The 24,984-nt window shown below is 37.6% G+C and overlaps 1 protein-coding gene across 1 annotated transcript in view; it reads right to left on the bottom strand.

The window, feature by feature from the left end:
- Window positions 1-24,984, bottom strand: part of PLXDC2 (plexin domain containing 2) — a gene marked incomplete at both ends in the record, with an annotated part of 267,272 nt that overhangs the window by 131,760 nt on the left and 110,528 nt on the right. Inside the window, one exon of the mRNA XM_080611015.1 lies at window positions 11,750-11,961. Within this exon, the coding sequence (XP_080467141.1) occupies window positions 11,750-11,961 (212 nt within the window). The remainder of the gene's footprint in view (window positions 1-11,749; window positions 11,962-24,984) is intronic.

Raw genomic sequence — 24,984 nt, 5'->3', positions numbered from 1 at the left:
AACAAGCTTTCTGCAGGCTCTGCACTCTTCCTCTTTTCAGAAAGGATACTCTGAGCAATTCCCAGTTAGACAAGATCAAGGTGGTAAATAATATCCTTCCTCTGCTGTCTCTGAAAAGTGCTACTGCCTTCAAGTTAACCCACTATCCAGTTGACCCAACATTCTCAAATATTTCAAAGTTATATGAACACATGATTTTCTTTTTGATAGATGTTATTTTGTCTTTTTGCTCTTTAAAAGTAGAGCGATTCAAAGTGGAAAAGTTTCGTAAACTTGTTCAGCCTATTTTGGCTTTAAGCAGGACAGTAGAAGATAAAGCACAAGACACTACAGAATTACTTTTGACTTGAAGGGTGCTTTTTCACAATTTAAGAAAAAAAAAAAGTGATGGCAAACATATATACTCTTTTAAGCACTGAAAAACAGTGAAAGCTAAAGACATGAAGAGTTACTTGTGTTCCAAATAAATCTTTTTTGTGTGTTGGGGGGGTGGGGCAAGGAAGAATCTCAACATTTTGACCCTGAACAGAAACAGGCCATTTTTATTTTGTTTGATATTAATGAAGGTTTGCCAGCTTAGATCAGCTGAGCTTTCAGGTCCACTTTAGAGCAAAATCAATACCTACCTTGGATGAACTGCCTGTACCAACCATGGGTGAGATACAGTTGCTTAATGACAGGAGTAACCCAGGGCCATTTAAGACCTGACGATATAATCCATGACCTACAGCAGACGCCTATCCTACAGGAGGACCAATGGCCTATTCAGTATAACCACAGTGTCCAAAATGACACCAGACACCTACAGCTAGGCCACCAAGTTTGACCGCAATTTCCACCATCTACAATAGAAAACTAACTCTCATACAAGAACTTGCACAAATGTCATCTACCCCACGTGCACTTATACTTAGGTATCCAAACTGAGGTCCTGAATTCCACCTTCAATTTTAATGTTAACTACAATTAAAAAAAGTAAGCCACTCATACAAACTGCAGCCTTTCACAGAAATCATAGCCTAGTATTTTACATAAATTCATAAACTTTATTAAAACATTATACAGAAATGTACTACTTTTAACTGAATGTATATGTAAGAAACAAAACCTCTTTAGTGTATTTCAGAAATTACCCTGATTTCCAAGTGTAATATGCCTGATGTATCTTGAAGATATTACTAATTTAAGAAAAATCAGCATTTTATGCACTGTTAATGACTGATAGCACCTAGGAAGGTTCTATTTCCTTTTCTGTTGGGTAAAAAAAACAACAAGCCCATTAAAATTTAAACCCTTTCTGTAGTCCAGCTGTATAGCACACGAATTACTTTTCCAACAAAATGAAATTCTCAAAAACAAGTCGCTGTTTCATTCAACTACATGGTCATCAGTTGTACACTTGTAAGAACTGGGGGGTTGTTTTCTTGACAAATAGGGACATTCATTTTTACTTGCTTATAACTATGGAAGCAAGATGTTCCAAGCATCCTCACCAAACTTGCTATAAACCACAGTGCCAGCCAGTCAGTTACACCTCAAAATGAGCATCCTCCAGGCTGCTATTGTGTGGAAGCCACATTGCTGGCCCCATCCTGGATATAGTTAAATCAGCAGAAGCACTTTGGAGCCTGATTATGCCTGTTCTAGCACTGGAAGGCACATTTTTCTTGAACACCAGGAAAGAGGCACCCATGCTTCACCTGAGGCAGGAAGAGCCTGAGAAAGCTGCTTGTTCGGCTGTCTATACTGAAGCAAAAGGGTAATACCTCCAAGAGATCACACCATTTTATCTATCATGACTTTTACTGCTCCACCTGTATGAGATCAGACAGATAGGATTTCCAACTGCAGTTTCTCCCTCCTTCGTACTCTTGTTGCTAAGGATACAGAAAAAATACTCTAACAGGGTGATTTATCTAAAATGTTAATAGGAACTCGTGAAAAGTCATGCAGTTTCTGACAAATGCATGAAGCAAACCACCAGTAACCTGTCACATCTCTCTACTTCTGTTAAATGTTGTGCCGCTGAAAAGTCTGGTGAATGTGAAAGTTTACTGGTTGAGGGTTTTTATTATTTTTTTCTCCTTGTTATTCACACTGAAATTTGCTGCAGTTTCAAAAGTCTCCATTGCCAAATTTGTGTTCTAGAAATAAATATACTGGTTTATTACTGATAGTCTGTTAAAAGCTTGACATACTGCACATGAACGCATGCCAGTGTTACAGAAAAAAAGAAACCAAAAATCTGTTATTTTCATTGCTTCTTAATTTTTGTTCTATGAAATATTACAGCTATTAAAAGTGTTTCATCAGTATTTTCACTATTTAGCTTGGATTTTTGGAAGGATAAATGCACATCTTGCAAATGGTACCTTCTTAACTTTGATCCCCCTCTTTATATGAATTTTAAGATTTGACTCCACTTAGTCTCTTTGAAAAGTGAGTGTAACTCTTGCAATCACAATGAAGACAGGCCACTGACTTCCTGATAAATGCTGAAAGCTCTCAAGTTATGACTACTAAATTTACACACAGTTAAAGAAGTGCCTGACCAAATCTAAAATGATGTACCCATCTGCTTAGATGCCAAGTAATAAAAAACTGTTTTGGGAGAACAGATAACTGACACTCCCATGTTACAAAAACATGAAAGATTTTCAGAGTGGCATGGAGTAATCCATCAATGTCAGCAGAATTCCTACAGCTTTGAAAATCTAAGAATTGGTGTTATGCAAACTGGAATTATGGGGCTTAGCGTAACAACTGTTTACTTACCTGCCCAAATTCCTCTGCACTAACAACTCAGTAATGTATTCACCTCACCACTTGCTCCAACCAGCTATGCACAATCTGCTGTGTGCTGCTGAATTAGCTAGGGCCGTTTGTTTTGTATGGGTTGATAGGAACATCACCCTCTGCTTTTTGCATGACTGAATCGACACAAGTCTCCTTCATGAGGACACTTCAGGTGAACATAGTGAAAAGGGTCAGAAAGGACGTGACTGGAGAGACCTTCCCAGCTTTCACAGTCACACATTTTCTGCAGACTTCTTCTTCAAGCAAGGGATAAGGCATGCATGACTGAATTAATTCAGAAAGTACAAGGTCTGTTGTTGATACCGCTCCTAGCTTTATTCAGTCATAAGTTCAGTGATTCTGGATTAATTGTCATGTGCTTTAGGAACTTGGAGATGAAAAGGGATATGGAAATGTAAAATATTTTCATCAAAATAATTCAAAGGGAGATTCCATTAAATTCTGAATCCTTTGTCTCCTTCCTTGCTATAAAAATTCATTATTTTCAATATGTTAAATTAAATGCCTCGTGTGCCAACAAAGCTAAGCATGTGGAAATGAACTCAGGATTACCATGGAGAGCTGTGAGCACTTAAGAGTGGGGAAACTTGTTTTTTTAATTTCTTTCCTTCCCTCTTCTTCCCCCGAGTTTAAAGGAAAAGAGAATGGGTCTCACTTCCAATCTTCACCTGTTCCTTTTTCAGCTATACCTGAGTTACTAGCAGAACCATCACCCCTTGAGTTTAGATTGAGAATAATGGAAATGTTGACAGGCTCATTGCTACACTTTTTGCCGAGCTGACAATTAATTTAGTCCAGCTGAAGACTGCAGCAAGACCCAGTGCAAGTGTCAAAGTGACCTTAACTTAAGCAAGCAATTAATACATTGAATACAAAAAGATATGAAGCTTTGTCTAGTTTACCATTTTGCAACTGAAAGCCTGCAAGAAAATAATATGGTGATATATCAGTCTTCTGGCTAGCCAGAAAGTGTGACATCAGTAGTCAAAAACTCAGCCAGACAAGTAGAAAAAAAAAAAGTGAAAACAACTTCCTTAATGTCACAAGTAAGGCACATTTTTTTAACTTGACTCAGTTTGAAAAAAGGAGATTTTTTTTTTTTTTCCTGAAGATAAATTATATTCTCCACCTTCAAAGTCACAAGGTAATTTTCTAAAAAAAATATCCTGAAAAGTGTAAATAAAACCATTTAAAAATAGCAATAACAACTTTTTAAGGAAAAAGTGTAATAAAAGTTATTTAGAAAAACTGTAAGAAAATCCTATACATCTTAGCTTTCAATTGCTACATCATCTAACAGCAAATTTTAGGTCTTACAACAAAAATGACATCTAAATATTCTGCTGCGTAAGAAAAGCTAAGGGTATGTCCACAATAATTTCAATGTAACTCCAGCATATTCCCAAGACTGTTTGTTCCTCCAGTACATCCTAAATCTCTGTTGTAACTTTCAAGCTTCTAACTTATGAATTATATTTTCTAACTATATGAAAATAACAATATGACATTGAATTTAATGAGTGAATACCAAATAGAGCACAAGAACACAAGCTGTACTCTCTCAGGGCAAACATTCCCTTAGTCTGGTCCCCAGAACTGACTGGGAGCAATGCCTGGGGAGAGTGAAGGACCTGTGGCAAAATAGTGGCAATTCACCATTTTTTGTAGGTTCCAGTGATCTGCTTTTCAGAAACTCTGTGTTTGATTATCCTTAACAAATTTCTATTCCATGAATTTGTCTAATTTTGTAAATTCTGGCATTCTGCAACATCCAGTGTCAATATGCTCCAGAGCTTTCACAGTTTAATGACATTCAGTAGAGAGGAATCATATGGGACGCTTGTTTAATCCTCTAGAACATCATGGAAACAAAGCCGTGAACAGCACACATCCAAATAGAGACTTCTGGGCTTGTTACATTGGCTTAAAATCAGCAAGACAACTGTGTTTTAAATACAACTGAACATGAAATGGTATAAGAAAACATCAGATAGTCTGTAACGGCAGAAAACTTGATGTAATACCACCTTTAACCGTAAAACTGCATTTTTTAGTCACAGTAGTATTAGCCCTGGAACTGCTGGAGCTATACTCAAAGATTGAGAAAAATATTTTCAAGCCTACAAGGAGGAGCTCAGATTTTCCCTCCATCTTTTGAATGAATCTTTTACATACACACACACACACACAAAAAAAAAGTAAAAAGCACATGATGTAGTCATTATTAACTGTGAGGAAGAAACAACTATACTTTCCTAAAAATTAAGAATTAGAATGAATGCAACTTGTGTTGTGAGATTTTTGTTATGATAATGATTTTCACTTCAGTGAAAGAGTTTTTTTCTTCAAAGCTTCATTCCTCCCTACTTATATGTCTAATGCTTTAATTGAAATACAAATTAAAAGCCTAAAATCTGGTTAAAGGTTTGTACTGAATATGTATTTCTTTGATACTTTCTAATCCACATTAAGGTGTGATTATGTGTTAAAGAATTCTGCCTTGATGTAGAGATCAATAGCATCCCCGATTTTATTACACTGAATAAGTACATCAAAATGTTGCCTATGGAACCCACTCTCACATTATTGAGGATCACCAAAGGTAAAGGAAGATACAAATACTATTTAAACAAAATATTTGAACTATAAATTCAAAAGCTAAACAAGCAGACAACTCTACATAGGTAATTAAAGGCTCTAAAAGATGTCAAGTCAGAAAACAGACTTTAGAAATAAAACATGTCTCTCTGATAGCTTGGGAGAAAGAAAGTGAACAGAACTAATTAAACTATATGATAATAAGGATTTTTTTCTTAAATACAGAACATTCTTCTTGGTAAATTGGAAGAACCATGGCATTGGAATAAAATATTAGCAACATCTCTCTTTAGTTCTAAGCCCTTCAGCTCCAACTGGCATTAAAGCATTGGGATGGAAAAAAAAAAAATACCCACAAAGAAAGAGAAAACAACAAAGAAAAAGGAACAAAACAAAGGCAGGCTTGACGAAACTAGCACCTCACCGTATGACTAGATACTGTTTAGTTTTGAGGCTTCAATTATGCATGAACAAGTTTTTCTACTTTTAATACAGTGCATTAGAGAAGCCATTGCAAGACTGCCTTATCATTTGTCCAGCTGAACGAAATTTAATCTTAATCACTTTTTTTCCACTTGCTCAGACTTGCAGTAAGAACACAGCAATGGGCATGCTGGCACTGCTGTCAGTAGTTGAGAGTAATTGCTCTCAAATCCCAAGGACTGTAAAACTCAATCCCTTCTGTTGTTTTTGCCAGTCAAAATCAAACAACTTCACTTCTATGAATGACTGGGACTGATAAGGGAGAAGCCTTCTTCTGAGCAGAATCTCTGCGAGAAAATACAAAATTAAGCAAAAAGACTGCTGTCAGTAAGAAATCCATCCCATCCATGTTCTGATAAGAGCAAGCCTGAACTACAGGGATTACTAAAATTTACATTCCAAACAACATGCAAAGAAATTAAAGGCAGGAGGAAAGAAAAAAAAAAAGGGGGGGGGGGGGGAGAAAGAATGGCAGGAGATATCAGTGACATCCACAAGAATAAATGAATCCCTTCACTATGGAAAAAATAAATTTGTTTTGCACTGAAATAGCCAGTTTTCTTTGCTTACAAGTACTATGTTGGGAGGGGTGGAGAAAGTTGAATTAGCATGCTCAGCATGGTTTTTCTTGCTTGGAACTGAATCTCCTGTTATACTGTTGCAATCATTCATTCTGTTCTAAGACTTTATATTAAAAATAATGTTTTTCCTCACTCTTTCCACAGTGCAAATAAAATCTTACAGTTAGCATGGATGTACTCAGCTCAAGCCTGACTGTGATTTAGTCTATCATTTTATTACTGTATGTCTTTTTGATATTTGAAGTTTGTGGCAACAAATTTGAGCTCACGTGTTGCAAAGTTACTTTGCAAAATTTGTCATCTTCTGCTAATGCCAATGCAAGGTACATATTAGAGACTGCTCCATTTCAATCTCCATATTTTACTTTTCAGCATCGTACTATTCACTGGAGTTTAAGCAGTCACAAGGGTCAGGGACAGAGAACGTTGAAGTGAGGGACCTAGAAAGTTGCCCAGAAATTTACAAAACCTGATGCTGCTTTAGGGAAAACCTGGATAAAGAGATAAAATTATAAATACAAAAGAAAATCACCTCTGTATGAAACTCCACACAGCCATAATTGCAGGGTATCACTTGAAAAATTGTGCACATTTTAAACTATTTAAAATATTAATGCATCATTAAGTATTTACAGTGCTCAGTGTCTATGCCTACATTAGCAAGTATTCTAGGAAAACAGGAATGCATCTGTGGATACTGGGGAGCCAACATCTATTCTAGATGAATTTCAGGGATCAGTTCCTTTTCCACTAAATGCAAAAGAGCAACAGGTGAGAATCTCTGCTACCCACTTTCATTACCTTTATGGCTACAGGGATTCAAGGATTAACAGAAGATTGGTCATACCATGAATCTCAGTTTATTTTAACAATATTAATATTCATTTACTTGTTAACAGTGAGGTATTATAAAGCATACTTTTCTATAATAAGAGTATGTGAAGAAAGGTAGTATATTTTTCCGATTTTTCTCCTTGCTTGAAAGAGGATATGGCAAACTAGACATATTCAGACACATTTTCATGCTCATTGCTTTTTCAAGGACTTGCAGTGTTCATAGCAACAAATTCCACCGTACACATTGCATTTCCTAGGTTTATTTTATTCTAAATAAAAGGCACTTCTAAATGTCCTGAGCACAATAAACAAAAGGGTAGATTATACAATGAACAAAAAGCCAACACCAACCCCCAAGACTGGAGACAAGAGTCTCAAGAAATTTTGGGGCTGGTGGTGGTGTGTGAAATCCCAGGAATTCAAAAAACAAACTCTCTAGAACAAAGAATTGTTGATCTAAATGGCCTTTCATTTTTGAATGTCCCACCCAGTTTCTCAAATATGCTCATAATAATCACTGTCACTACAATGCAGTACACATTTCCCCTCTCAGCCTAGCACCCGCAGGACCATAAAGGCTGCCTTTGCACTGGCCAGTCCTGAGCACCAGTTAGTTAGTGCATATGGGACACAATTCGGATGATTACAGACTTGGAAAACTCCCTCTGGTTTAGTGGGAAACACTTCAGCTTCTGACAGTCCCAAAGTTATTCCAGGCAGAAAACTTTAATGTTTGGTTTTGTGATCCTTAGGGATGGATGCTCCCATCTTCAAAGGGAGACTCATTCTGACAACCTATTTCATCACCTGTCCCAACGTTATCTGCTTCAGGGACTTCTCTAGGACCGTAACATTTTTGCTTACCTGTACAAGATGGGATCTCACCCTTTTTACACTTGCCCCTCTTCACAGCTTGCTTCCTCTCTCTGGATATATTACGTAGTGGGAATTAAATCTTACTAAATCTCTTACAGAGTATAGTCTTAGAGACTTATATGTTCTCCTTCCTTTGTTTTGGGGCTCTAAAGTACCAATTGCAAAAAAGCAAGTGGAACCAACCTCCATCCCTAGGAACCTTTTTGGATTGACAACATTCTAGTTCCTAACTGGCACATTATAAATAACCTTATTAAACTAGGAAAACAAACAAACAAACAAAAAAACCCCAAAAAACCTTACAAGATTGTTGTACTGTTTAATCAAGTGTTCATGATAGCTATTTGTTATACATTATTTTTACCCTAAAATCTCCAACTTGCTATTAGCTCTCTGGAAAGATCACAAATGCTATATGCCTAGAAAATCTGGCTTGCAGCAGAAACCTGTTCTTCCTGTCCCTTGCCTTTCTCTTGGCACCTCCAGGTTTGTGAGTTTGTGCTGCCACAACACCACATCTGTAGACCACAAAGTGCTTGTTCTCCAGTAACACAATGGGACTAATTTTCTTCTGCCCCAGGCTCTCCCCATTTCTGAAGGCCCTGCACATCAAATGGCTATAGCCACCGCTTCTGCTAGTCTCTGCAATGCAGTTCAGCTTTTAGAGTCCAGTTCAAGAGAACATCTTTATTCTTGAAAGCATCTGAATATGTACAGCATTTTGCAGGAATTCTGCCCTGAATCACAGTGCCAAAGAAATGCAGGAGACAAAACAGAGATGTGAAGAGAGACAGTGAAGTCCTGGAGTCCCTAATGGCTTTATTGCTTAGGCTTTTGGACCAGACAGAAAGCAACTCTAAAGGCAACCTGACCATCATTTTCTTTCCTACATATAGTAGTGGGTCCACCCTGATTACTGAAAGGATGTAATAAAACAATTTACAGTGCACTTTCTAAAACTGTTCCTGAAGCCCTGAACTTCATCTTTCACTCAAGCTGATGCTAAAATAGCCTCTGAATTAGGGCTGGTGGGAGCATACTGTACCTGTGAAGTTACAGAACAATTCCCAGTACATCCAATGGGAAAACATAAATGAAAAATCTCATTACTTTAAAATATCAAGGAAAGCCAGAGGAACTAAGCTATGCTTCACTCAAGTTAATTTTATTATTTTTACTATTAAGATTGTATAGATTTGATAACACAGGGAAGAGTTAAACAGTGTGCAGAAATCCCTGCATACTGCCTTCCTTTTTGTACTTGTCTGGCGAGTTTTAGGCAGGGTTAAGGAGGGGTAGGGTTTGTTTTGTTTGTTTTTTTTTAAAAGCTCGATAAAAAGTAAATTCATCATTATAAGGAAGAGCAGAAAATAATATCAAGTGAAAATTAAAGATATGCTCATTGTCAGCCTTCCTGTAAAAGCAGCCTTCCACATTTGCATAGCAAGCCTACAAAAATACTTCAGAGAGAAACAGTATCTGTGAGGGAGGAATGTTGTAATTCTGTAGTGTCATTAAATATGAGTGATAGATAGTATTCATCCTCTGGATTTTCTTCAGCGAGAACTGCAACGTACACTGAAGAGTTTAAAAACAAAAAAAAACCCAAACAAATCAATATGCTCTCCAGCACTACTCATAAGCTTCCAAGCAGGAGAGGACTTTGCTACATACGGATTCTTCTGCTGTGAATATCTGTTGTACGCTTTACCTCCTCTATAAAGTGGGCATCAAGGATTTTTGTAAAATGCCTGTGTGCTGTAGTAGGGATTTACAATGGAATCCGATAATGTATAAACCACAACTCATTTTATTGTGCTGGGAGGACCGTGCAAAAGAGAGGGCTACCACAGAACACAAAACCTGAATTTAATAAACTCAGAAAGGGTGATGTACTTTTGAGGTTAAGACGCTATAAGGCCATTAATCTGTCAGGAAAGATGACCCTGGAAAAATACCATCCTACATATGTCTATTCACAAGTATTCATTACTTTTCCTAAATGTTGCTATGTACAAGTGTTAGAGTGGGAGCTCTGACCCATTTTGCTTCATAAGAGCTTGGAACTCAACTGAACAGAGACAGTGCATGGGGATCTACAAGTAAACCACAGAAAGATCAGATACACAAACTTCCCTATACCATGGAGACAATTTCAACTTTACCTGCTAAAATAATTAGAAGCAGGATCAATCTGTGGTGTGCCCGAGAGAAATGCTTCAAGTACAGCCAGATAGGTATTACAGAGGGCAAAACACAAATCATGAAATCAACACACAATTTGAATTTGAAAATACAATTTACCAACTAGCCACTTCCATGTTTATGCAAGAAGAAACATAATTAGCACTGTGCAAACTGGGAAGTTTAGAAAACAAACACAAAACACACCTCTCAGAAAGCATTATTATTTTTTGACTCATGCTGAAGAGGCAGCATTGTCTCTACGAATGGGTTCTATATTGCTTTGCTTTTGTTATCGCGTAAGATAACAACCCAAAATCTGAAAGCTGTTTTGTTTGTCTGAGAATGAGCTCCTCAGACATGAAAAATAAACAGCACTGTTGCTTTGAAAGCAGAATATAAAGACTGAAATGTTAAGCATAGCTTATTCCAAGCTGCATTTTATTGAAAAAAAGAAAAAAAAAAGTAGATTCTACTAATACTTAAAAAAGAAAAACAATAAAAATACAACAATTATAATATTAACACTTATTATCTGTGTATAAAGACAAAATCAATTCAGCCAGTGTGTTTATATAGAACCACTGCGGTTAAATAGCAGAAATCCTACACATCATCATAGGCAGAGACATTTTGCACCAATCAATCACAACATAACATTATAGTCAGCTCTTGCTCTCCCTACATTATTTGGAATAGAGAGCAGCTTTAAAAGCAGAACTGGTGCTCACTTGCATTTATATTTATAGCTATATGAGGGCAACCTGGCAGTTAATATTTTTTTTTAAACAGAGAGATTGAATGAAGCTGTAAACCAGGAGAATGTCCCAAAACTTCACACAGATGGATTTGATCCGCGTTATTCTTGCTTGGAAGCTCAACAGTCAAGTAGTATGAGCGAATTTTTTCAACTACTAACCTGATTTTTTCCCCCTATTTCTCATTTCTCTAGGACCTTTTCCTCTACATGTCCGATTATCACTCTCCAGTAAAGGCCAGGCAAGTTCTGACCAATTGAGGTGTTTACCCCAACTTCTAAGAAAGAATTCCATTTTATTTTAATACTACACTTAATTTTCAAGATCTCTAGCAAGAGTTGCTAGAACATAGGACTTCCCATAACTGTTTTCCAGCAAAGAGACAGATATCCTCTACAAACTCTCTTCAAAACATCAGAAAACACAGGCTCCAAATCTCAGAACAGGAAAAAATACAGGCTTCCATATGCTGGCAGGATCACAAACTCAAAGACCATGAGTTTCTCATTCCCTATCAATGTTCAAGCACACTGAAATAAATGTTTTAAAATTTTTTTTTACTTACCCCCAAACAAAAGCAACACATTTAATACAAAAAAAAGAATTAATTCCTACCTCAATCTGGGTGGTGTTATCATGTCCCTCTTCAAGCAGCAAATCCGTGAAACCCCCTGGCTCAGAGGAATCCTGTCCCAGGCTAGCTCTGTTGGTGTCAACTGATTTGAGAGACTCTGAATGCCTTCTCCACCTGTGGATGCTTACATGTGAATCCACTCGCACATTTTCCTCCACTCTAGGGAAGCTCTGAACAACTTCATAAAACACACCTGTTTCGAAAAACAAACAAACAAGATAATAAGCAAGTGGAACTTTGGTTTACTAATAATAATTGAAAACCTAACAATAGTATTTTTTTTTTAGAAATGTTTTGAAAACCTCATTAGAATCGACATTTAGGTTTTTGATAAAGTTCCTACGTACAACAACGACAACATGAGAATATAAAAGGATAGCATGTTATACTTCTACAAAATTTAAGAATTTGGACCAAGTTTTGCAGTCTCTTCTAAAGAAGCTAAATGTTTTATTCTCCTGCTTACTTTATGTGTTGGAAAAGTTTTCCCTGTAACCTTTGTCATTTTGATACCTGCCTACTCATAGGTGTCACTTTTCAAAATGAAATAAATCTAAGAAAATGAAACAGTTAATCACTTACCAAAAGCAGAAGAGGCAGAGAAACACTGGTAGGGACTTAGCTTTGCTACTGATTTTATGTAAAAAGAGTTGGAAGCCTTGTGAGAGGCAAATAAACATTACAAAAGGCATGAAATTCCCACAAACATCTGTTCCAGCACAAAAATAAAGCTGCCCCGTTGTATAAGTGATAAATGTAAAGACGTGTGAAGTCTGCAGACACACACTATATCCTCTGCAAAGGGTGAGTGGTTGAGTAGGGTGATTTATGTATTAATTCCGAACTTTCTTCATGCTCATTCACAACCTTTTCATGCTAGTAAAACTATCACCAAGACAAACACATGACTTCTTCAGTAGTTTCCAGTTTGCCCAATCCAAAAGGCAATCAAAGTACTTTTTGTTAATTTATTTCAGTTAACACCATCAAGAGGGGGTGGGTAGATCAATTTTGCATACTTTGAGTTAAAAATTAAATATGCTTTTTATACTGTCTTTGCATCTAAAGGGAGAGGCAAAGGAGTGCTCTGTGCTTTTCATGTGTCAGGAAGAAGGGGTTATCGCTAAAAAAAAACAACAACGGTGAGGTTCCAAATGAACTCTCAAGAGAAGTGTCAAAATAAAAGAAAAATACTTAAGGGATAGACTGGTAAATAAATTATTTGTAGAAAAATTTCCATTGCTTCTGTTTGGCAGAAACGTCTGAGCAAAAGCACAGCTTCCAAGGTCTTACTGAACATCATATATGTTGTCTATGTACAGAAGAGACAGAAAAACAGAAAATTACCTATCAAAGGTTTACATAACAAGTAAGATTTTCCTGCATCATAGGAGGAGCAGCTATAGGAATCATGGATGTAACAGAATCTGACATCGACAATAGAATCTGACCCCAGAGTTACAGTATAGAAACAGTCTCTAACACACTTTAGGCTCTGTGTGGTTCCATTTTCTCTACCAAATTCCCCAAAATCTACAAGACTTATTTCCTAAGGTATTTGATCACTTTCAATCACACTGAAATTAATGCGAGTCGAAAGTGCTTTGTCACCTAAAGAAATCAGAATTTAATAGAGATGCAAAATAAGCAATCTTAGGCCATAACTTTTCTCAGACCCTGAATAGAATCATAGAATCATAGAATAGTTAGGGTTGGAAAGGACCTTAAGATCATCTAGTTCCAACCCCCCTGCCATGGGGGGGGGTTGAATAATCAGGCTTCTTTTAATTGGTGGCTTTTTGAAACCCATTCCCTTGCATTTCTTGAAAGCCTTAGAACACTTGTCTTCAAGAAATTGCCACCACACTCCCTGTTTTATCAAGCAGTCAGCTGCCAGATGCAGAGGAACTAACTTATTCCTCCACAGTCCTTAACAGAATCTATTCAAAGCTGCGCTCCCTGCTTCAGGTTGGAGGCACTCACCATGCTGTTACGGGAATAAGAGCATCAGAAAGCAAACTTCTCAGGTACACAGATCACAGATAGGCACTTTCTGTCTGCGATATGCAACGCCTGAGGCTGGATCCATGGAGGCAATGTCTGCCTCCTGCCTCAGCTGAGCCTGCAGCACCAAGACACCACAGCACCTTCCATGAGGCATGGGCAGAGTTAGACATCTACAAATGGGGATCCCAAGCCACAGTACAACATCTATGTGTTTGCAGAACCCCACTCCCTTCTTCTGAAGCACTTCTGGCTGCTCTTGATGGCTCAAAAATCATGTTCAGAGAGAGAAACAAAAAACATATTTACTCCCATTTTCCACTCTCACCAAGGCCTACTCTCTTTATGGCAAATAATCAACATGTTGAGGCAATCACCTAAATTAACAAATAGAAAAAGTGAAAGTTATGGAAGGGTCTTAAATCCTATTCACCTCAGGCTGAGCCTTTTCCATAAATGAAAGCAATTACACTTTCTTCTCCCACATCCTGAATAGAAATGAATGTGATTTCTAAGCTTCAAGGTGTAGTAACATAAACTGATTTTTAAGACAATAATAATATATTGCTGAAGAGAAGAAGATAAACACATTGAGGTATTTCCACTGGCTTGAGAATTCTGCACATTTTTCTCTGTAATTTTCTTTTACAGTATAATTGCATTATGGCATCTGCAAAATTTGGCATGGGACAAACCCCATTAGAGAACCCTTTGATGTCTTCAGTGCAAAACTTTTATCCTATTTCAACTGTATTAATTATGTGACTTTTGTCTAGAAAACCAGAAAATATTCTAAACCATTTGTTACTGCGGTTGCATTGATAAATAGTATTTTACAGGTACAATACTGACGTAAAGAAGCTTAGAGCCATCTAACTGTATTCAGAATGCATTATATCCTTCTAAATTTTTTAGTAGAAAGAATTAAAAGCATGAACTGATAACGTTTTCGGTTTAAAACTAGTCTTTGGGGTTTTTTTAACACCATTATCTGTGAAAGATTCTACCAGTGTTATCACTTGACTAGTTAACTGTCCTGGACTAGCAGAGTGGAGATACTGAAGCTGCAATGTGACATAAAATCTGGATGCCTTTTCAGGGATTAAAGAGAGAAATTTTCTGTAAGCTTCCTCCTTCATTAAACCTTCTCCTTAAGCTACTGGGGATGGAGAGAGAGAAATAATAGGCTTGGCCAGAGCAGCTCTGATCCAGTGTGGTGTATCTGGTTTATCCCGGCAGATCTCTAATACTGAGAAAGTGATAAAGATTTTTTCTTTAAATAAGCTGAAGAGAGTGTTTTCTTCTTATGTAAATATAATTTAAATATATAAATTCTCGTATAATGGGTAAATTATTTTTCAAGTTCTAAATGCAGGCAGCTGATGAAGAAAAAGCATTCAGAAACCTAAGATTTCAATACTTTACAAGTTAGAACTATTTCATGTTTCTGGTTCAAATCTCTCACATAAAAGGCATTTTAGAGGAAATGTACCAAATTATACTCGTCTTTTAGATCTCTGAGCTTGCACCTAATTAACAATGAAGGAGAACATGTCATTCAAATCAATCTGAAAGCAGCCAAATGCTGTAATATCTGATTAATAATAGGACCATAATATTGGCAAATATAAATAAGTAGTAACTTGTTCAACTTGTATGAACAGACACTGAGAACTACAATAAGCTTTCAAATCTGTTCAAATTGGAACTACAGTTTTCAATCAATATTTTTATGTGCAAACCACAAGAATGCTATATATAGTCCTCTCACTGGCATGAATATACCTTGGTGTGAAGGTCTGTGTAGGTGATATTATACTGTGATATTTTGGAAGTAGTAAAAATAGAATGCAGATATTTCTAATGAACATGTAATTAAGCTGGTGTTTGGGTGTGATCCCTCAGCTCTTGCCCTTGAAGTTTTCAGAAAATCAGAAATGAAAATCATGTCTGCAGCTCCTTTCCCCCTTCGGTTACATTAGAATCTAAGACTTCAAGTCTGTGTTGAAATAAAGCTAGAAGGGCAGGGGGATGGGGGTAAGGAAAACATCTATGAACAGCTTTCACTGCTCTGAAATTATTTGGGCTTAATGAACGACTGCTGTCAAGTTCAGAAACTCTTGTTGCAGTTGGCCAGTTCAGCCCTTTATAGTCGATATGATTGATCAGAATTACCACCAAAGGTTTTAAAGGAATTGGGTCATCATTCACACAAACTGGAAAGACCTACACAGAATATTTAGAGAGGAGACTGATGAGGGGCTATAGGTGAAAATTATAGACAGACTCACTTCTCACATCTAAGACAGGTGTTTCAAGTTTCCTTCTGTACAGCTTTACATGTCCACAGGAAAAAGACTTTTAAAAGGTTTTGGCATCTATTGGCTAAACCACCCTGTACCCAGAAATTAGCTTTTTGACTACCTTAGCTTGCATTTTAAGAAGTACTAAAGAAGCTTTTAAACTGTATTAAGGTATCCTGATGGAGGAGGCAGGACTGAAACCTGTATTTTTTTGTACACCAGAAGCTGGACATAAATTTTGAGGTGGCTCTGCTAGCCTGAGGTTTTGGACAGGAAGACATTGAGTCCTGTACTACAAAACACACAGAACTGCTTAACACTTACATCATTAACATAAAGTGATGCTGAAAGTGGGCAACAAGCCAATATGTGGAGAAGTTTGTCTACTTCAATATTGTGAGTTATGCCAGCAGCTGTTATACATTGGAAGTCCAGATTGGGCTATACAAGAAAGCTTTGCTGAAAGGGAAGAAGCTGTCTGAGTATGGAAGGAGGCAAGGGTTGCCTGCTTTGCCAAGCCTGTCCTCAAACAAAAAAGGGAAAAATTCTAAGTAAATAAACCCAAAATGAAACAGCAGAGCTTGACAAGTAAGACAGCTCTGACTTAGAAGGGAAGCCTGATCTGCATAAAGCTACATTTTGAATGAAGATCTAGGTCTCATTTTACAAGAAAAAAAAAAAAAAAACAAAAGAAACATTCAAAATTTTACAGACAGAAGAAAGAAAGGAGAAAGAAAACCTATTTTGAAACAAAAAGGGCAAATAGCTAAATGGCGTTCCACTCATTCAACTGTTTTGGGTTTTTTTTCTCCCCTCTTCCATAAGGTCAAACAAAGGTTTGTGAAACATTTTAGCTCATCAGAATTTCAGAATTGCCTTTCAGAAAAGCATGCATTAATTACATTTCATGATAGCACATATTTAGCCCAACTCTGTAATTTGACTAATTTCATAAATGCACCATATTCAACAAGACTTTTATTCTTTAAAGCCCAGAAATATTCATACATTGAAACCACTACTCAGCAGATTGCTTGTGAGATATAGTAGCATCTTTCTAAATCTGCCACAGCCGAAATGCCAGCAAAATCAAATATCAAAGGTAAAAATTTATTCATCTAGGAACTGAAAATGCCATCATACTCCCTTAAGTAACTTTCTATAGGCCATCTCATCAATCTTATTTCTACTATGACCATTTTATTAGTAAAGATGTGAAGCCAACAAATAAATGTTGTTGGAAGATACGTATATTGGACCCATGAAGTGGTAGACTGTTCAAAACATAAACATCCCTTTAGAGGATTCTCCAAGTAGAGTGTTTATATACTGAATGCCAAATATCACAGCACAATCAGTCATACTTTTCATAAGAAGAATTTCCGGTTTAAACTATCTCTACCTTTGAACACCTCAAAAATATATAAGCTTCTTTTTCTGCTGTACCTCATTCATAGGGCTCACCAATTCCACCTTTCTGACCTTAATTTAGGAAAGACATAAGAGAGATGCTTGACTTTCAATATGTCTTTGATAATAATATGATAAATTCAGCAAAGTGTTTGACTTCGACACTGTCCCACACGACATCCTTGTCTCTAAATTGGAGAGACAACAATTTGACAGATGGACCACTCAGTGGATTAAGAACTGGCTGGATGGCAAAGAGTTGTGGTCAATGGCTTGATGTCCAGCTGGAAAACAGTAATGAGTGGTGTCCCTCAGGGATCGGTGTTGGGACCGATCTTGTTCAACATCTTTGTCAGTGACATGGACAGTTGGATTGAGCGTGCCCTCAGCAGGTTTGCTGATGATACCAAGCTGTGTGGTTCGGTTGATACGCTGGAGGGAAGGGATGCCATCCAGAGGGACCTCAACATGCTTGTGAGGTGGGCAGATGCCAATCTTATGAAGTTTAACCATGCCAAGTGCAAGGTCCTACACCTGGGTTGGAGCAATCCCAGGCACAGCTCCAGGTTGGGCAGAGAAGAGATTCAGAGCAGCCCTGCAGAGAAGGACTTGGGGGTGTTGGTCGACGAAAAAATGAACATGAGCCAGCTTCAATGTGTGCTCTCAGCCCAGAAAGCCAACCATATCTTGGGCTGCATCAAAAGGAGCGTGACCAGCAGGTCGAAGGAGCTGATCCTGCCCCTTTACTCTGCTCTCGTGAGACCTCACTTGGAGTATTGTGTACAGTTTTGGTGTCCTCAACATAAAAAGGACATGGAACTGTTGGAACAAGTCCAGACAAGGGCCACGACGATGATCAGGGGACTGGAGCACCTTCCGTATGAAGATAGGCTGAGAAAGTTGGGGCTGTTTAGCCTGGAGAAGAGAAGGCTGCGTTTAGTGTGAGGTGTCCCTGCCCATGGCAGGGGGGTTGGACTAGATGATCTTAAGGTCCTTTCCAAACCTAACTATTCTATGATTCTATGATTCTATGACACTGTTCTGCACTACATCCTTGTCTCTAAACTGGAGAGAGATCAATTTGATAGATGGAGCACTTGGTAGATAAAGAACCGGCTGGATGGCTGCACACAAAGAGTGGTCAATGGCTCAATGTCCAGCTGGAGGCCAGTAACGAGTGGTGTCTCTCAGGGATTGGTGTTGGGACCGGTCTTGTTCAACATCTTTGTCGGTGACTTGACAGTGGCATTGAGTGCACCCTCAGCAAGTCTGCCGATGACACCAAGCTGTGTGGTTCAGTTGACACTAGAACTGTATGACTGGTGATCATGTGGGCCATGAGGAAAGATCATGAGGGGAAAGGAGAGGCAGCCATGAGCAGAGGTCATGAAGGGAAAGGAGGGGGGGCCATAAGTGGAGATCGTGAGGGGAAAGTAGGGGCGGCCATGAGGGAAGATCATGAGAGGAGAGGAGGAGCAACCATGAGGGGAGATCATGAGGGGAAAGGAGCAACAGCAAAAGCTCAATTATGTTTATGCTAACAATGCAGAGAATAATCCTTTACTGCAACCCTTCACTTTCTGAGACAAGAGAAAAAATCTCTTTGAAAGTAAACCACAGAAAATGAAGATGGCATTGATTCTGGTTTAGCCTTTCCTTACAGAAGAAGCAACTCTAATAGGCTTAGATACCCAGCCAGAGCAAACTCGAGTACTCTTCAGCAATCCTATTAACAAAACCCAGAAAAACCAGAATTGTGTACATCTGATTTAATTAAAACTCCACAGATGTACTACTACTGGTGTGATGCTTTCCAGAGCTTTCAGGTGGAGCAGGTCACAGAGCTGGACCTCATGGAACACATGGAAAAATTAAAGCCCATGCTATTAGTGCCTATTTAAACTTGGCATATGATGCACTACTGAAATAGTTTCTCCAATTGAAAAATGGAAAGACTTTTCTTTCTCCTGAAGTTCTTCTTGTCTCATGCTGCTGTAACTTCAATATAGCTTCTTTTCATACAATTTTGATCATTGTTATACAAACAACCATTTTTTAACACTGGCCTTCAATTTTTTTTTCAGCTGAAGATCTTTAAAAATTTTCTAGTAGAGTTGTAGATTTAAGCCTACTCAAAGGAATACTTCCCAGTTCTCCTTTTCCTCTCCTCCTTTCCAGCATAAGATTTGGCATTATAGAAAGGAAGCTCAACTTTCCTGATCTCACCTGACTAGCTGAGAAAAGGTGCTTCCTGAGACATTGAACAGTGCTGGGATTTTTCTTTTAGGCCTTTTACTTTCAGCTAACCCATATTCAGCATGATTAACATCACTTAAAATTTGCGCACCATACAAATAGGTTTCATATCCACATTCCTGGTAGCACTTCTGATAATTATTAGTAATGCAGACACCGCAGTGTGCCTAGATAAATATTTATCACATACTAAATTACCATGTAAAGCAAAAGGAAGTATATCTGTAATGCTCTTATGTGCAGGGCACAAAACTCAAAATAACAGTAACCATACTTTTTTTGTGGATTATCAAATTACAGCATAGAAAAGCAGGAAGTAAACATGTTTTAGATCATCTGAGGTTTTCTGATTAACCATCATAGCAATAACATCAAAATGTTAATTCATGTGTAATTTATGCATTTTCTGTCCAAACCTCACTATAACACAAACCCTTGCTAAGCCACAAAATTATTTTTGTAAAAAGCAGGGGAAAAGAAATTTAAAAAAATTGTCCTGCTAAAAGAAATGGAGATCTCTCTATTATATTCTGCTTATATGCAAATTCTTACTTTTCCAACCTAGATTCAATAGTTTTCCACAGAATGCTAATACCAACTGTAGTTTATTCAAACACATTGGGCAGAAGTTTATAAAGGCTTTTCTCTAGTCAATGACTGGATTACAGTACAACGGCTAACATCAGGCAGTAGCATTTATAGCTGTCTCAATGTGTCCACCTTACAGTTCCAATTTGAAAGCATCTTTCTTTTTGCTGAAGGATCTAGCAGACCTGGGCACTAAAACAACCCAAGGATGCTAGCCCCATGGTCAGTCAGCTTCTTCTCTAGCTCCAGGCTCAACCAGAATGAGCAAGTAATCCATTCAGCTAAAAGACATGCACGGGTATGCACAGATATGTAGATGATAAACTGGAGTTAAAAAGTTAGATAGACAATTTTGCAGTTATTTCATAAGGACTAATTTCTGTTTCTAAGTGGTGGAGAAAAGCATACAAAAGTGAACTAGTCTTCATAATTTGAACTGCAGCTTATGTCTGGAACTCCTTTTGCATGACTTGTCAAGGGAGAAGTCAGAAAATATCTGTGATGCACCAAACTCTATTAGCTTGGCTAGTTTGTGCCCTTCCCAGCGGTCAGTGGCAAATGCAACTTTGGTAGGATGGTTATCTTCAATTTTAGCTCAAGGAAAAGCCAAAGGCTAAGACAGATGTAAGCCTATTGCTTTAAAAATGGATTAGCACAACAGCACTAGTCTTTTTGTAGTGTGCAGAAGCAAAGAGCAGCAATTCCAGGGACACCACTCTGGCCAAGACTACATCAGTTAGCTGTCCACAAGCCTGTCACTCACTGGTGTTGGAGCAGCATCAGAGGGTAATTGGCTTCCTGGGTAGCCCTGTCAGGCTAACTTCAAGTCAGGCATAGGGATCAATCTCAGCGCTCACACCAGAGGCAACCATGCTGGATTTGGTGCCTCAAGCAAAGAGACAGAAGAATTAAGCTCACATATCACACAATAGAACACGCCATACATATGTGTATATGCAACATCACCTTGTAGGCACAGGTTAAAATCGGAGCAACCCAGCACAGTGGAAATTAGAAGAAAGGCAGCATAATGCCTCATACAGTATAATAAACATAGATGGACACACAGACAAAGTTTTTCCTCTCTTCTCCTGTCAGGAGTGCCCCACAGGCTGTAATCACCTTGTTAACAAGTTTGTCTGCAAATAGGGGCAAACTCCTAAGCCCCTTACTTGCTCCTAGCTCATTTCTTACTGAAACATGACATGTTTCTCCTGCTGTGTCCTTAGTTCCCTCTGTTTCCCTCACATGACTAGAAAGGAAGTGGTTTGCGGTATTAGATGTTTTACAGAGCTCAGTATTTGGAAAACTGAAAAATGAGCAAGCAATTGCCATTGCCCAGAAATGTATAATGGAGAGTGCAATAGTATCTGACATTGTAAAAGCTGAAGAAAAAAGCTGTATGACTTTTCCTCCAGAATGCTGGTAGAAAGAGAATGTTTTGAAGATGGGAAAGTTAAAATTTAAAATTGATTGTATATATATATATATAACTTGGGCTTTCTTTTTGCTCACTGTTAAATGCCAAACTGATTTCAGACAGAACTTAAAATGTAAACCCCTTCATTTGCTTTATGGATTATATAAGGAAATTTGATATCTTCTTTTATTTTCTGCACACAAAAGTTTCCTAGACCAATAGTGATTCATGGTTTAGAAAGACTATGCCAGCTACAAGAAAACTGTATGATCACTTGTGGAATTAATGGATTCATTTCATAAAACGTGAAGGCTCAGTGCCAGGATTCCCCACACTGTGGTGTCAAGACAGGTTTTTCATAAAATATCCTGCAAAAAGTAAAAGTAGCAAATTGGCATGTTCAAACAGAGAGTTGCTCCAAGGGTCAGGAAAAATAAAGATGGTCTCATGGGACTTATGTGGTAGGGTTACATGTTTAGGTCAGCAACGACTGAGAAATGTATTAAATGCTAGTGCTTTAAAATTCTCAAGATATTTTTTATCCAGTTTTCTTGGCTTTACATATACATTGAGTTATGCTTACTCTGTTTTATTCTTGAGACATTTTCTATAGCAATGAGATGGTCCAGAATTTACAATGATAATTTCGTTAATAGAAGAGCTTGAAGCTTGTTTCGATGTCTCTTCACTTTCACTCATAATTGCCGTTCAACTTAAATTTCTCCTTACATTTACCCAGTTCCTTCATCTCTGTACCTTTCGCTCCAAAAGAATAGCACATGACTCTAAAAAAGACTATCTATTGCCTTCCATTTTCATCCATATGCACTAAGTATGTATTTTCAGGACTTCTGGAAACATAATAATGATTTTAAACAATAAGGGCTGCAATCAGGCCCGATGCAGTAAGTCAGTCCTGTAGATACGGCACTCTGTAAGATCAGCCACTAGAGAAGTCAGAACCTTCCAGCTTTCCCAGAGGCACAAGAGAAAACTAAATGTAGTAAATATATATGGTGTAGAGATGGCTTCTACAAAAGGAATCAAAATGTACTGTGAAAGCCTGGCTTGGGTTACTAAATTTTTATAGTATTTTTGCATAACAGCTCAATGGATGCTTCACTTTTGCTATCTGTAAAATGCAGATAATGAGACTGGCATTGTCAAACATATTCTGAGTTACTGACGACAAGTGCTAGATAATAGCTATGTACTACTTTATTACTGAAATGCCATTGTTTATTTCTTCCAGACTCTCTGTACTGTGAAGGGGTAAGCTACTTTATGCCTTATCAAATGAAGACTAAATTTGTCACTGAAATTAAAATGGTTCCAAATGCCTTCAGCTTCTTTTCAGGAAAAATTCTCATTTTAGCTTCATCAGGAAATCTGCTGGAGAAAAAAAATCATGTTCCTAGCACACTAAAGGAAGGAAATTAGAGTGGAGACTGTTCTTAAGCTCTGGCACAAAATCTGCATTGCTAAACTTGATGTGGGAACAAAATAAATAAATAAATAAATCATACATTAAGGAGGAATTGTTGCAGATATGTATTTAGAGTAAAAAAACAGCTGTATTAAACCTATCAAGAAGCAGAGACATAAAAATCAGAATTAAGCCAATTAAAGATATGAATGATAGAAAGACATTCTTTGTTTGGCAGAAAAGAAATAATCCATTTGAAAACTGGCAGAGATATTGGGGAAACAGAAGAGAAAATAATGCATCAATCTTGAAACTTGTCAAAGCAATGAAATTATCTAGCAAATGTTTAATTGGACTGCCCAATATATGGAGAATTGAATATTGCCTTTGTCTTCTCCCAAAAGACAGACAAACTAGTACTGTCAATTGTGCAGATACAGGCAGTTAAGTGCAGGAAAGAGTGCACGTTTTCACAGTTTGTAACTAATCTACAGGACTGGAAGGAATCAACACCTATAAAGGGGTTTTAGAATTTCCAAATAAAGCACAGATTTTAATACATATTATATTTGACACTGTTTATATGCACTTCCATTATATGTAATCAAAATGAGGGAACTGCATTGCTGGCATCCATTTTTCATACACAGAACTTATATGGAACTGAAGTTATTCAGATAGACATGTTCCAGGAAAAGACTGAATAAATGTGAGGTTTTTTTTTCTTTATTACATACCTTCCAATTCTACCATAAGGTTCCCAAGAAAAAACATTACCAGCTTTGCAGCACTGCCATTGGGGTAGCTTTGGTAGCACGTTGTATATGGACGTTTCATCTGTGCATTTTCTTACTGAGGAGGCAGAGATGGATACTGCCGCATTGCAAAGCACATGGTGTTTTGGAAGCTGTGCAGGGATGAGGCAGCTCAAATGACATCACTCTACAAAAGGACAGATTTACAACTCTCTGCTGTGCCTGTACTTTCTAGGTGGAAGATAAGACATTATGTAATGTGTGATGATCATTACACATTATCATATGAAGAGTAAGTTATTTTACTTTGCAGAAGAAACACAGAGAACCAGACAGTTCAGTACATTTCTTAAAATGTAAATGGAGCTGAACTTATAGGGGTTCAGACTTGGTAGACTCAGTGACTTAGATGCATGCAAACACTGCCCAGTACATTAACAAATCTGAAGGAATGGCTTTATAAGGAAGAGACCTTGATCACAAGAATGGTTGTTTTCTTTTTGGTTGATCACTATGTTGCAGAGCATTTACACTTTTATTCAGCCACTTGCTCAAGCTATTGCTCAGGCTCATTATCACTGCTTAGAGGGCAAATTCAAAGAAGAAAGATGAAAATGTCTGGAAATAAGAGTGAATATACTGGGTTTAAAAGTTTTTGGTCACAATGACATTTCAATGTTTACCTCCTCCTGGCATATTAATCAAAGACAGGAATACTCCCTGTACAGAATGATTTGGGAAAATGTCAGTTGAAATGTTGCCTTTTAAAGATTTATATATCCATAAAATACACCTTAAAAATCACCCACTTTTCTTCCCCTTCTACCCACTACAGATTTTATTCCTAACAAGCACATATTAATGCTGTCTCAAGAGGCTATTTTTTCCCCTTTCTAAACAAAGCACAGTTCCAGCAGTCAGTTATGATTCCCCCTGCCCTGTCCTTTCGACTCAATGACAGTAAAGCACTAGCTGGTTGCACGAAAAGACATCTTTTACAGCAGTTTTATATTTCTGTGTTAAAGCATCTTGCTGCCAAGGTTTTAATCCACAG

The sequence above is a fragment of the Psittacula echo genome (assembly GCF_963264785.1).
Source record: "Psittacula echo genome assembly, chromosome: 2".
Classification (NCBI taxonomy): Eukaryota; Metazoa; Chordata; class Aves; order Psittaciformes; family Psittacidae; genus Psittacula; species Psittacula echo.
This window is presented reverse-complemented; position numbering and strand designations above follow the sequence as displayed.